This window comes from Chelonia mydas, chromosome 4 (genome assembly GCF_015237465.2).
Source record: "Chelonia mydas isolate rCheMyd1 chromosome 4, rCheMyd1.pri.v2, whole genome shotgun sequence".
Classification (NCBI taxonomy): domain Eukaryota; kingdom Metazoa; phylum Chordata; order Testudines; family Cheloniidae; genus Chelonia; species Chelonia mydas.
The window spans coordinates 62646621-62661976 of NC_057852.1; the positions used below are offsets into that span (position 1 = coordinate 62646621).

Sequence of the window (15356 nt, forward strand, 5' to 3'; positions counted from 1 at the left end):
ACGCTCCTCATACCTAAGCTAAAAGATCCCTGCAGCGCCAAAAATCCTATGGGGTCTGCTCATCAAGTGGGTTACTACCAGAACAATTGTAACATGAAAGTGGGGATAGAGACGTGCTGAACCTGGGACATATGAGGGTGGCAGCTTGAAAGTGCTGCTCGACCCAGCCTGCTCAGGCGTGCTCTATTCCGGTGCGGTACCGATGGCAAATGAGGGTGACAGCTTGGAGGTGCTGTTCGACCCAGCCTGCTGAGTCCAGGGACATAAAAGGGGTCAGCTTGGGCGTGCTGATTAACCCGGTCCTCTCAGGTCCTCCCACGCTCTGTTAGTGTGTGTGTGTGTGTGTGTGATCATCTGATTCTGGGGCTGGAAGAACCTAGCCCTGGGGAACCTAGGTCCTACAGGATAGCTCCATTGGGAGGGAACCTGCAGCACGGAGAAGTAGAGCTCCGTATGAGAAGACTAGTGACACAAGCAGTACATTGATAGAAGTACACAACCCGCCCACCCGCCCCAGAAGAGTAACCCTAATAAATGAGCATGCCCCAAAGTAACGGGCAAATCTGGTAACACAGGTACACTCAGAACAGTTAATGCAGTTGGAGTGCACGCAGATAATTCTCAGTAGCAATTGCCAACTTCAGGGTCCATTTAATATCGTAATATGTTAATCACATTTCCATACTTCCTGAATTTGACTTAAATAGCTATTTATCTTCCTTTCACACCAGATAAGTTAGTTGATATCCTCCTTCTTCCTTTATTTAGTTTTAGTAGTAGTAGTAGTATTTTAAGTTTTATTTTAAACTAGGTCAGAATATTGGTTGTTCTCTTTTGTTTTGTTTAGAAATTAAATTAATCGCTTACATTTCACCTTCTCTGAGCACTTAAGTCTAACTTTTAAAGCCAAAACACCCTCAAAAATATACATTCACTACACAACCACCAATTACATTTGCACATCAGGTAATTTCCTGTACAACTTCCTGGTTTGCATGCACTAGGGCTGTCAAGCGATTAACAGCACAATTAATTTTTTTAAACTATAACAGAATACCATTTATTTAAATTTTTTGATGTTTTCTACATTTTCAAATATATTGATTTCAGTTACAACACAGAATACAAAGTGCACAGGGCTCACTTTATATTTTTGATAACAAATATTTGTACTGTAAACAAAAATAGTATTTTTCAATTCACTTAATGCAAGTACTATAGTGCAATCTCTTTGTCATGAATGTTAAACGTACTAATGCAGAGTTATGTACAAAAAAATGCATTCAAAAATAAAACAATGTAAAACTTTAGAGCCTACAAATCCACTCAGTCCTACTTCAGCCAATCACTTAGACCAACAAGTTTGGTTACAATTTGCAGGATATAATGCTGCCCGCTTCTTGTTTACAATGTAACCTGAAAGTGAGAACAGGTGTTCTCGCGGCACTGTTGTAGCTGGCATTGCAAGATATTTATGTGCAAGATGCGTTAAAGATTCATATGTCATGCTTCAACCACCACTCCAGAGGTGCTTCAACCACCACTCCAGCATGCGTCCATGCTGATGATGAGTTCTGCTCGATAATGATCCAAAGCAGAGCAGACTGATGCATGTTCATTTTCATCATCTGAGCCAGATGCCACCAGCAGAAAGTTGATTCGCTTTTTTGGTGGTTCGGGTTCTGCAATTTCCGCACTGGAGTGTTGCTCTTTTAAGACTTCTGAAAGCATGCTCCACATCTCGTCCCTCTCAGATTTTGGATAGTACTTCAGATTCTTAAATCTTAGGTCAAGTGCTGTAGATATTTTTAGAAATCTCACACTGGTACCTTCTTTGCATTTTGTCAAATCTGCTGTGAAAGTGTTCTTAAAACGAACATGTGATGGGTCATCAGCTAAGAATGCTATAGCATTTGCACATCAGGTAATTTCAAGACTGCTATAGCATGAAATATATGTCAGAATGCGGGTAAAACAGAACAGGAGACATACAATTCTCCCCCAAGGAGTTCAGTCACAATTTTAATCAATACATTTTCTTTAAATGATCATCATCAGCATGGAAGCATGTCCTCTGGAACGGTGGCCAAAGCATGAAGGGGCATATGAATGGTTAGCATATCTGGCATGTAAATACCTTGCAGCGCTAGCTACAAAAGTGCCATGCAAACGCCTTTTCTCACTTTCAGGTGACATTGTAAATAAGAAGCAGGCAGCAGTATCTCCCATAAACATAAACAAACTTATTTGTCTTATGATTGGCTAAACAAGAAGTAGAACTGAGTGGACTTGTAGACTCTAAAGTTTTACATTGTTCTGTTTTTGAGGGCAGACATGTAACAAAAAAAACCCTACCTTTGTAAGTTACACGTTCACAATAAAGAGATTACACTATAGTACATGTATGATGTGAATTGAAAAATACTATTTCTTTTACCATTTTTACAAGACAAATATTTGTAATAGAAATAATAATATAAAGTTAGCACTGTACACTTTGTATTCATGGTTGTAATAGAAATCAATATATTTGAAACTGTAGAAAAACATCCAAAAACATTTAATAAATTTCAATTGGTATTCTATTGCTTAACAGGGAGATTAATTATGATTAATTTTTTGAGTTAATTGCATGAATTAACCGTGATTAATTGACAGCTCTAACATGCACAAATTTGAGCATGCAATGATTGTAAGTATTTTTGTGAATGCACCTTTTGCTTTGGGATTTTTTAAATTTCACCACTAATATCTGTTTGCATTCAATAACTGTTTACTCAGAATAAGTGTACTCCCAGAAAAATATTGCTCAATAGCTGTCAAGTTAAATAATTAAAAGAACATTTCAACTTGTCTTACTTTTTCTTTGCAAGTGGACAAATGAAGCACCTTACTTGGATTTTCTTTCACTTGTCACTTCACTCTGCCATATGCAAAGAAAAGAAAAAGCAAGCTAAGTTTTCACTTGGAAATATGTACATATAAAATATTGTGCAAAGGGAGTGCACGCATTTCAGCAAACATATGCTGCACAGTATGTAGTATGTCTGATAAGGCTGCTATAAGAGGAAAGAATTACTCCCTTCAGAAGTAAGAGAGGTGTACATTTGTATATTAGTTATGGAAAGGAGGAAAAAAGACAAACAGAACAAAATAAAGATGAGTGCAAAAATATCCTCATTTAGAATTAAAATTTTGTAACAAAATACTGGTAAAGAAAACATAAAACAAGTCACAAAATCAAGAGAGATTAAAAGAAAGCATCAAATTAAGTGAATACACAGGGTAAACAGCTCACAGTAAGAAGGAGCTATTTAGTAAATATTTGTCTATGAACACATAAATGCAATGACATATTCAATATTTTGCTCAGGTGAAATAATCCAGTTGAAGTATCATTATCCATATATGCCTTTTTTTTCCCGTTTTGCCACCATATCCCACTGCATTGTGATCTTGTCTATCTTATGAATTAGGAGTTTCGTCTACCTGGAGATTAAGCACACAGCAAGCTGGGGTGTAAATCTACAGTGCACTAGCCTGCTTCACAGTAACCGACTGTGAACCCTGCTACTACACACTAAAATGTCCACAATCCCACTTTGATGAACCTACAGCCAAGTGTATTATAGAACTTTTAGTGTGTGGTACCAGGGTCCACATGGTGACTGAGTGTGTGGCAGGTTAGCACACTGTAGATTTACTACCCAGCTTGCTGTGTACTAAGTCTCTCTATGGACAAACCTTCACCAGCATCAGGCTGCTAAACATACTCAGTTCCTGTAGAAAGCTGTGTTGGTGATCCAGTAGATGAAACTCTTCACTGAATGATTATGAAACCAGTGCCATGGCTTGGCTTGTTTAGCCTAACCAAAAGAAGGCTGAGGGGAGATATGATTGCTCTCTATAAATACATCAGGGATAAATACCAGGGAGGGAGAGGAGTTATTTAAATTAAGCACCATTGTGGACATAAATACAAATGGATATAAACTAGCCATCAACAAGTTTAGACTTGAAATTAGGCAAATGTTTCTAACCATCAGAAGAATGAAGTTCTGGAACAGCCTTCCAAGGGAAGCAGTGGGGGCAAAAACCTAACTGGCCTCAAGACAGCTTGTTAAAGTTATGGAGGGAATGATATGGTGGGACTGCCTACAATGGCATGTGGCCCATCAGCGACTGCCAGTAGCAAAACTTCCCAATGGTTAGAGACAGGACACTAGATGGGTAGTGCTCTGAGTTACTACAGAGAATTCTTTACCCAGGTATCTGCCTGGTGGGCTTGCCCACATGCTCAAGGTCTAACTGATTGTCATATTTGGGGTCGGGAAAAGATTTTCCCCCAGGTCAGATTGGCACAGACTGTGGGGGTTTTTTGCCTTCCTCTGCAGCATGGGACACTTGCAGGTTTAAACCAGCATAAACGGTGAATTCTCTGTTATGTGATGTCTTTAAACCATGATTTGAGGACTTCAGTAACTCAGCCAGAGTGGATGGATGAGGTTCTGTGGCCTGCAATATGCAGGAGGTCAGACTAGATGATCATGGTGGTCCCTTCTGACCGTAAAGTCTATGAGTTTATGTCAAGGGGCACTTTATCTTTTTCATATAGAAATGAGAACCTGACCATTTGTGAATATTATAAGATTGTATGGTACTTTTATCAGAATAGGGGTGTTACATTCTAATGCCTTGACCAGAATTCCATCTGAGGTAATATGCCTATGCAAATTTCCTCTGAAGAACCAACTGGAGATACTTTCTTCTTTACTTCCTGCACTGAACTGTGTAGTGTTGCTCTGCACCTCTAAACAGAAGCTGTATTCCCCCAAATATGACTATATATATTTTTTGGTTGAGGTTAGGGATGTTGTTCTGGATTTTCAAAGCTGCCTGTTTGCTTTTGAGAGGCTAAGAGTTTAAACATTTTAATGCCAGCATAATTCTATGGCTTATATATTAAATGAAGGGGGGAAGCTTTTTACTGTAAGCGTAGATAATTTTCTAACATCAGTCTGAAGACAACATATTACTAAGGTACATTTTATTACTGTGGAAGTGCTGTGTTTTGGCAAACTCGATCAGTGCCAACACAGCTGTCACCATCCCCTCTTCAAGTTGTATATCAGCTAGGTAACTTACTTGCATATGTCATCTTCTGGGTCCTCAAGCCCAAATCTTTCATCAAAAGTAAGCTGTATCCACACATTCTCCTCTACTGCTACTAATCTCCATACCAGTACAGTGTTGCGTGGGTAAGCGTGTGGGAACTTGGGACTGTGAATACTTCCATTAGTAGACACAGTAATAATCTTCTCATGCTGGGGATCTTGTACTCCTATAGCAGAGAAACATACACAAAACCAGATATAGTTAAGTCTTTATTATTTTTTTGCAACAGTTTGTTTCCCGCACAATCAAAGGCTTTTATTTTGTTTTGTTTTGGGTTGTTTTTTGGGGGGGGGGGGGGGGGGGGGGGAAGGGTGGGCAAGGATTGCTCGGTCTAGGAAGATTTATATAAAAACAACATAGCAGACTGCAGAAGAAAATACATATTTCTTTTTTTGGCTTCTAAGTAAAATGTTCAGACCTAGATCCTCAGGTGTTGCTGAGGAGAGCACAGTGAAACTCAGGAGAGGGACATCTGCAGCAGGTGCTCCCCGATCCCAGGCAAGCTGTGTGCCAGGACAGTCCCCTGGCAAAAATTAAAGCAGCCACAAGGACTATTTAAACTGTTCAGGTTGCCAATGGCCCCTATAGGTCATTACAACAACCAAGGGTCACTGAAGTTTAGGAAAGCCCTGGTTATGCCTGCCACAGGAAAAAGGATGATGTTGGAGCAGTTATACTGACTCCACCCCAACAGAGGTTATCCCTAAACTGGTGGTTTCTTCCTGTGGCTGACTAAGCTGGCTTTAGGGCTGTCCAAACACAGGGAAGACTCTGGGTCATAGTTTTAGAAGGTTACTAAATGTGTGAAGCAAGGCATTTATGGATGAATTTAGAGCAGCATATTACCCTTACATAATGGTGAAACCTCCTCGTAGGGGGTCATTGCCTCAAAATCTTAACAGGTGTCAGCCTATCATAAAACACTGGAAACTGAAATGCTTGCCTTACCATAAAACAGCATTTGAACCATGAAATGAATAAACCACCAACTATCTTTGCCCTTTAAAGCACACAACAACCAAACCCTACTGCAAAGATTACCTACTTCAAATTGGGAACTAACTACTATAAGGAATCACAGGAAGAAAAAACATTTTGTCACTGGACAGTGGTGATGTACACACACACACACTATTACAATATTTAGGCAAATCTTATTTCTAAGGGTCTGAAATTCACATAAATTCATATTCAGTAGTTAGGCATTAGTTTGTAACTAGTTAGTAACTGCAAAGAGATGCTGACAAAACTGGATAGATTTTTATGAGATACAATTTTTTTTAATTTTATGAGATAGAAGCCCTGTAGCCCCCAAAATAGAGTCCCCAACACCTCAGATAAAGAAGAAATTTCATTAGTTATAGTAATAGGATTTCCATCCTCTATGAACTAGCCACTGACGAGAGCAGAGGTGGGCAAACTTTTTGGCCTGAGGACCACATTGGAGTTGCAAAACTGTATGGCGGGACAGATAGGGAAGGTTGTGCCTCCACAAACAGCCTGCCCCTGCCCCCTATTTGCCCCCTCCCACTTCCCACCCCCTGACTGCCCCCTCAGAACCCCTGACCCATCCAAACTCCCCTGCTCCTTGTCCCCTGACCACCCCCTCCCGGGACCTCCCACCCCTAACAGCGCTCCCCCCCCCCCGGGACCCCACCCCCTATCCAACATGGTGGCATAGCTGTGGGGGAGAGGGGACAGAGGGGGAGGGGCCAGGGGCTAGCCTCCCTGGCTGGGAGCTCAAGGGCCAGGCAGGACGGTCCCGCAGGCTGGATGTTTGCCCACCTCTGGACTAGAGGATGACAAAAATCACACACATAAGCAAGTATGATATCCCATCCAGTAGAGGGGAGTGGTGCACATATGTACATAGTGATCATTATAGTAACTAAATTTTTCTTGTAGTTTTATACTGTGCCATACTGGTTCATGAAAATTATTTATTAATTTTGTTTCCAGAGGAATAGTCTCTTACAATTTACTATTTTTCCTATTATATTTTATTTTTATTTAAAAATGCTAATACATATTTTCAATTATGTATTTTATAGTAAAATGTTTACCCATTGGTTTATAGTGAAGAAAACTACAATGCAATTGTAATCCTTCTTTTAGATCCACAGCTAAATTTTGACAACTAGAATGAATGTATTTCAGAGAGAAGAGTACAGTAAGAGCATTACAATTTCAGAGGAATTAATCTGTAATTAAATATAATTTAAAGTCTGAAGGACTAAAGCCTTTTATTTGTGGTACAAGAATAGTAAATTCTCTTTCAAGTTGAATTGCTACTCGCATAAAACTGATAAAGAAAACTGTGGTTTTACTGAACATCCACACACAATTTACAGATGACTGTCAATCTTGTGTACAACTAAAATAGCACAACCTATAATAATAAAAAAGAAACAAAATGCAATGAGGAATGTCCTAATTTAGACTCTTTGTGAGTTTTTTTTGTTGGCTGAGTCACAGAGCATTTCTTCAATAAGGTATAAACTGAGATTTCCACACTAAACACTGGAGCCAACAGTAATAAAGATGACATTATCAGAGATTATTATATGAGAGTGCTATTTTCAAAGTATGTAATGGCCTACTATTTTGCCTATGTCTCAACCTCGCTACTGTGGCATTCATGTCACTACATCAAGCACCACACTTTTTGAGACCATATTTAGAGGTTCATTTTCCTTTAAAATGTGCACAAAACTGCCATTAATAGTAAGTTTTACAGCACAAATGAATATCCTGAGAAAATTAAGGTGTGTCTCCCTTCTTTTCTATACTCAAGATTATCCTCTAAAGAATGCTGCAAGTTAGGAGTGAAAATTATTGGCTCATCAAAAGATTACAGCCAATTCACCAGAAATGGGCAAAAAAAAATTATGGGGTAATTTAGTCAATGGAAGTTGCAGAGCCTCCATTTCCTTGAACTCATAATCTGTTTACAATGTAAAAATATATTTGCTTTAGCATACAGCCTTGTTCTATGAACACATCAACTTCTCTTGTCCACTGCTTGTTTCATTTTAAATATTTGCTCTTACATAGTAGAATTTCTTCTCTTTCAAGAGTAATATTTTATGTAACTACAAAGGCAATTGCTGTCACTGGAGAATAAAGCTTGCTATTTGTCTTTAGAGATGGTGTACTATTCCTTCTCATTCACTGTACACAAATGCATGCCAACCAGAAAAAACCTGAAAAAATAGTCTCTTCTAGCAAGACTAATTGGCTGTTCATGCGGATTCATTTCTGAAACCTCTTTTGAACAAATTGGGTGTGAAGAACAATGTCACAGGAATATTGCTAAGAATACTTAGCACCTTTCACACTGGATTTGAGCCAAAAGTATTAAAGTCACTTCACGGGGAGGACATATCATATCCTCGTTATTTTAGGGATAAATCAATCAAAATCAGGATTTAAAAGGGAGTGATCCAATTTAGTTGAGTTCATGGTTACCATCAGCATAACTTCCAAGATATTTACATTAATTCTCTATTATGCTCCATCTGCTTTTCAATTAAAAAAAATAAGAGCAGCTTTGGACCATGTGGGCAGAAAGTTTCAATGAATGTCTTCTAACAACCAGTTTAAGGAACAGCAGGGACTGAAGCAGCTGAGGCCTCCTACTGTTTCAGTGAGAGGGAAATAACAGACAAGGTGGTTGACAACATGTTTGTTTCTGTGTGTGTGGGTGTAAAAATGTAAGAAAAATGGAAAACACATTGGTGGTTTCAGAATGGGATGGACATAGCTGTAGATCAGTGGTAAAAGAAAGTTAGATCAAAGAATTCTGTGTAGAGAAAAACTGAGATAACTAAGCCTAAGGGGTCTGTGAATATGTAGTGATGTCATTTTCACTGGTTATTGGGCAATAAAATCACAAACTTGCTGTTAGTTACAGGATGTTCCATTCTGAGAAATAGGCTCGCAGCAGTTTCCTTCAATGTGACAACAGATACTAATCATCTAATTTAAACATTTATCAAGATAGAATGTCCACCACAGAAAAGAATAGGATTCCAAACATTCTTAAAGCACTATACTGTACTGACCCCTTAACTAACCCCTGTACTGACCCCTTAACTAACCCCTTTCCCCCATAATTTTGCACAACTACAAAAATGTAAATTGATAAAGAAAATTAAAAATGTTTAAACTAAAGATTAATATCCATCAAAACTATAAAAATAAAAGAAAAAATTGAATTCTGCCAAGCCTAACTATAATCAATACTTATTTTAAAATAAGTGCCATGATTCCCCTATAAGGTAAAAATTAAGTAAATCAAATAGAGATGTGGGGACAGGGAGAGCAGGGTAGGAGGAAAGAATGAGAGGGAGGAGCTTGGACTTTGGGAGTGCCACTGTGAGGGCAGATTCATTTAAGAGATTGTTAACACTGATCTAGAAAATTCTGCACTGCACTGCCCACAAGGTACACTTCCCGTAGATAAAACAAGCTGAGAGTAAAGCTAACCATTCCTTACCTTTAACATTGACAATTATTTAAGTATTAATCTTTAACCCTTTATGAATTTCAAATACTCTCATTTGGATTATGTAAAAGAGACTTTTAGACATCCTGGGGACAGGAATAGCATCCTTCTGTATATGTTCAGCACTGCCTGGAAAATAATGCCAAGCTAAAATGTAAAGGAATCTCTCATTCTTTCATTGTATAGAGTGTGACAGAATAAAAACAACTGTGGATTAACAGAGGATGTACCATTAATTCTATTGTAGGTATAAGATATAATTTTTATAAATGTAAGTTCCGTCTCTTAAAATTTAAAAACCAAACAAACAATGCCTGTTTAGGCAAACACTTCTGGTCAGGAATAGGAAATAACAGAAATGAAGTAATTTAGCATGCCAAAAGGATTACTTCCAACACCATTCACCTGGAGGGAGGAGGGTTGCAAGCCACAGCTGTCCTTTGCCAAGGTTTTTATTTGAAATTTTCATTAAAATTTTCTTTTTTAAAAAAATTATTTTGACCGACCACACAACTCTTCGAAATTTTGAAAAGAGAAACAATGGATTTTTTATCTAATTTATTTCCTCCTTTTGATCTACTGTAATGTGAATCTATTTTCAAAAGTAAGATCTAGAGAAAAAAGGTACTAGATTTACCCCTTTACAATTGTTAAAAACAGATAATGACTAAGACATACAGTAAACATTTCTTAAGACATGAGAAACCTGTGAGAGAAGACATCTGGATAAATACCTTTTGAGGAGTTAGACATGATGCCTGATTTTATACCAGACTAACACCTTCAAAGTCAAATTGGCCACAAACTAACTAAAGAGGGGTGACAAAAGACAAGAAATGGAAAACAGAAAAATGGGTCCTTGACACGCTGGGTGGGAGTGAAGAAAAGGAGAAAGGACTGAGCAAACTTTTCTCTTTCCCTACTCATTAAGTAGCTTGACTCTATTTGGTGTATTCCCACCCTCCCCGCTTCGACTGGAAGCTTAACAATACTGTTACCCCCATGCCTCCCCTGTTGTCTTTGAATGGCAAGCAGGGCTGGAAACAAGACACTCTTAGTTGCCCAGATACCACTTCTACTTGTCTAGGGTTGCCAACCCTCCAGGATTGTCCTGGAGTCTCCAGGAACCAAAGATTAATCTTTAATTAAAGATTATGTCATTTGATGAAACCTGTAGGAATATGTCCAACCAAAACTGGCAACCCTGTACTTGTACCAGGTCTCTGGACAACAGGATTTTCCTCAGAGGAAGAAGTCCTATGCCTCAAAGGAAGCATCCTCTCTTCCATGCCCATATTAGACTGGTTTTGGTCCCCATCACCCAATTCAGGGTACAATATGGTCAATTCCATTGTCATCTGAAGCTGAACTGTTGAAACAAAGTATCTTCAATGCCAGAGACTGAGGAACTACAGAGACTGGAAAATTATTAACAGGCAAAGTTTAAATTAACCTCATCGGAAATCAAAAGGCTTTATCATCTCACATGTTACTGAAAGCAAATAAATGACTGAAAGCAAATAAATGACTTCTTCATCAAACTCAATATTTTTTATACGGGGATGACATGACAAACTTTTTGGCGAGGTAAAATAGTTAAGAAGAATGTGAACATAACAGATGAGAATCCTGAACATTCAGACTGAAATCCAAAGGTGCAGGGGCACAGATGGGGAGGAAGTTCTGTGCAATGGGAGGGCAAATTCAAGAATTTGTCACAAATGCAGCCTGGCCTTTTTTAAGCTCAAACTCTGCTATTGAGCCAGCCTCTTTGTATGTATAATCATCTAAATTGACAAAATACCTTCTGAATGACTGCATATTCAGATACTATATATACTGTACACATCTTGTGATTGTTTGTACAGGTGGTCAAATAAGTGGAAGTGTATGTAACTGTGGGACCACCTGATGCACTTCAAAATTAAACTTCTTGCGGAGTCTTCACATCGTGGAATGCAGGTCACTGAAAGCAGTGTCAGGAATCATGAGAATGTACCTTATCTCATCCCATGTTACATTTACTACAAAGCAAATCTGACCTGCTTCCTGGAGTGGGTAAGTTTTATGTCCCAACACAAATTCTGGATAGGAATGAACTTTACATAGGTATGCAATTTCAGCTAGTTTAAATTAAAACTGTTCTGGAGTGCTCTTCAGTGGCTTCTTTCTGAATTATCTGAAATGCTTTTTGAAATCTGTGGGTTTTCCTTTGACATCTCCCATCCAAGTACTGACCAAGCAAAATGTCATTAGAGCTACATTACATTAGATAGTTACCTTAGATATCTCGTATGGTTGCATGAATTTTCTGAGTTAGACAGCTACGAGTCTGATGCATGCTTGCTTTCTGGGTTTTGTGTTACCTATACCCTTTCATAGAATTGCATATGTGAAATCTACAGATGACCCTCCAATTATTTTCACCCTGAGAAATGTATCTAAAAATCTGACAACCACAAGAATATGGTAAACTCACTTCCTAATTAAAAATCTTAATTAAATTAAATTGATGAAAAGGTTATAAATACTAATATATATATACACATAGCTACAACCTATAAAACTTAAAGGTTATGCAACAGTTTAATCTGCATGTATTTAGAGAACACAACATGTCCTGTTTACATTAAATATACAGAAAAAAAAAAACCACTTAGATTAGGACACTTAGAAAGTTGCCTATCCATCTAATGCCTCTAGGTCCATCCAGATGTTTTCAGGGTTTTTTTCTTTGAGTGATCATGTGAATGTATTTATGGTTATAACCTCTATTGCTCCCTTTAGTAGCCTATTCCAGTTCCACACATTGCTTAACCTCGGGATAATGATATTTCTCCTGAACTTATTAACCAAGTCCTTAATGAGGTTCACAAATAAAACCCTGAAATTTGACCTTTTTGACAGACTGAAAATGCTTTATCAATTTATAGTTTTCCAAAACAAATTATTAAAGAATTTTTCCCTAGACTAAAAGAATGCCAAAAGCTCAGCACTCACAAGAAAGCTTACATTACAGTACATATGTGATGAGTAAAAATGCTTGGTAAAGAAAGACAGTCTAGCTGTCAATGGAGCTAGAACAATAAAATAAAATAAAAATAAATGAGGTACCTGTAAATGCAGTATCTGCTTCTCAGATAAACCAAGCCTGTCAGCTGTCAAGTTCCAGTAAGCAGATTGAGGGGAAACTTCCAGAGAGTTGGATAGAGTTTACACAGGACTGGAAGGAGATTTGGGTTATTTATTTATCCCCCATTTCTTCTTTACCTCCTCTGGCTCTTTCCCTGTTCCTCATCTTACTCTTTTATTGTAGCTGGGTGGGAACATTGCACCCGCTTACTGCCAACTGGCTCCTCTCTCTCAGTCAATCCAGGAAGAACTTCCTGCTCTGCTTAAAAACATATGGCCAGAACAAGGAGCAGAGTATACCAATCGGAGGCGTGCTCATGTCTTAAGCATTGCAAGATACAAGAGCCTGATGGTTCTGGGCTCTCATCTCTGGCCATGTGTTTCAGGAACAAGGGTAGAAAAGGAGCAGACTGGCTGAGCAGCTCAGAAATGCCTGAGTGGGGCAAATGGGATTTAGTAGGAGACTAGACGAGATTGCCAGGGGTGAACTGTGCCAAAAGCTTGTGCATTAAAGGCACAACATTGTCAATCACAGCCAAGGAGTACAAGTGCAACTCAGGAGGGGATGTTGAAACAGTGGCTGTAAGCCATTTTTTCACTCTCCTGATCCTGGTGCCAATGTGGACTGAGCCAGTCGTCAAGCATAAACACAGCAGACTGAAAGCTGCTCTAAATTACACCATACCAATGACTTCAAAGGATTGTTGCTGCAACTGATGATTGCCAGAGCTCAGGAAAGCTCTGGCCATGCCCCCATACTCCCAGCCATAGGAGGAGCAATGGGATGGCACAGGCATAACTAAACAGCACACAAAGATCCCACTATGTTGGGGTGATCCTCCAATGGTTGGGTACACCAGATGTAGAGGTGCTTTATCTAACAGTAGAGTGTAAAGCAGCCCAAATGCAAAGGAAATCGTGAACTAGCAGTGATCCTGAATGCTGAAGCATCCATAGCAGTAGGAAGTGATAAGAACATTAAGGAGCCATAATAATTAGTTAGTGAGAGTTCCTATTGCTAAATGAAACAAAATAAGGCAATGGTCACTTAAAAATGTACTAAGAGTAATAGAACCACTAAAAATTAACTAAATTCCTAACAATGGCATTACTAAAATATCAGAGAAGGTGAATACAAACTGGGATATTTGTGATTCAGAAATATCATTTACAGGTAAACAACCCTCTTGTTTCAGTAGTCCCCAATACACTGGGATCTATCTAGCAGTCCCTTATAAGAACCAGGGCTGAGGTGAAGTAGAACTCTGGTTTAGAGCCTTGGACTTTGGTAGGAAACTGAGAAGGGAATATTAACATTTAAAATCATTAATGCTTTCACAAACTGACCATTGGAGGTTTGAAATACAGACTGAAATAATGTCTCCCTGGGGTGAGAGGATGAAATACTTGTGGATCCCATGCTGCAAGGTGCAGGCAGAGGGAATGCTATCTCTGAGGCATGTTCCTTCTGGAGTCTACAGAATCCCTTCTGTGGGACTGGAATCTACACCTCCAGCAGGCAGCTTGTCATCATCAATTCCATGGGAAATCCACATCAAGTCAATAACAGAGGGCACGAGTTAGGTGCACAAGTCCCAATGAAAGTCAATGGAACTTGAGCACTTAAGTGCTTTTGAAAATCCCACCTGGAGTCAGGAATAACTTTTGCACACAGTCTCTCCATGCTGTAGAATCGCTCAAGAGAGGTTCTGGGGGATGTGGCAGATGGGGGGAAGCACTCGGCAGCCTGGCTCCTTAAGGAGCCACACTCTCAGGGACCTAGAAGGGACTAGGGAGAGATAGGAGTGAGTGTAGAGCTACAGGGCATCTGGTATCCACTCTGTGATGCACAGATATCTAAAAGATCCATGGGTTTTGGCAGCTGGACACAGAGAGGGAAAGGAAAATCACCTTCCCAAGAGAATGATCTAGGAAAAAACCCCAGCAGCGGAGCCCGGTGAAGTTTCTAGTCTACTACGTGGATATATCCTATGCTGGAGATGTGGGTCATAATCATTACTAGATACACTGATAACTTTCCTTTGATTCTAAGTTGTATAAAGAAACAAAACAAGCACAATGTTTATAACCCTTGTATGTTCTGCCAGGCCACAGTTTAGCACTCTGGATACTCCTCAAAGAAGAGGAGGGCAATTAAGCAAGAAGTTTTCATAACATGTATGTTAAGAATTTTTGCAATAAAAGTAAACTCTTTATAAGATTTGATTTCAGACCAAATTCTTTTGGAAAGTCATCTTGATCTGGAATGTCTCAACATTTTTTCCATTAGATACGTATTTCACTTTAGCCAAGTTTAGGGATTTCTTTTGATAGATGTCAGATGAGGTACAGTACTTGTGGCAATACCAGAATAAGTTCCAATTATTCTAACTTGTTTGAATGGGTATTAAATAAGAAATGTTCTCAATGGATGTGTTGCTATTGGTATAATATCAGGGGTGAAATCCTGGCCCCAGTGCAGTGGATAGCAAAACTCCCATTGACTTCAATGGGGTCAGAAATTCACCCAGATTTTATTAAA

General features: G+C 38.9%; 1 protein-coding gene across 1 annotated transcript in view; it reads right to left on the minus strand.

The window, feature by feature from the left end:
* PDGFC (platelet derived growth factor C) overlaps nucleotides 1-15356 on the minus strand; it is a 247475-nt gene that overhangs the window by 106820 nt on the left and 125299 nt on the right. The window contains exon 2 of the mRNA XM_007071271.4: nucleotides 5146-5341. Coding sequence (XP_007071333.1) covers nucleotides 5146-5341 — 196 coding nt within the window. The remainder of the gene's footprint in view (nucleotides 1-5145; nucleotides 5342-15356) is intronic.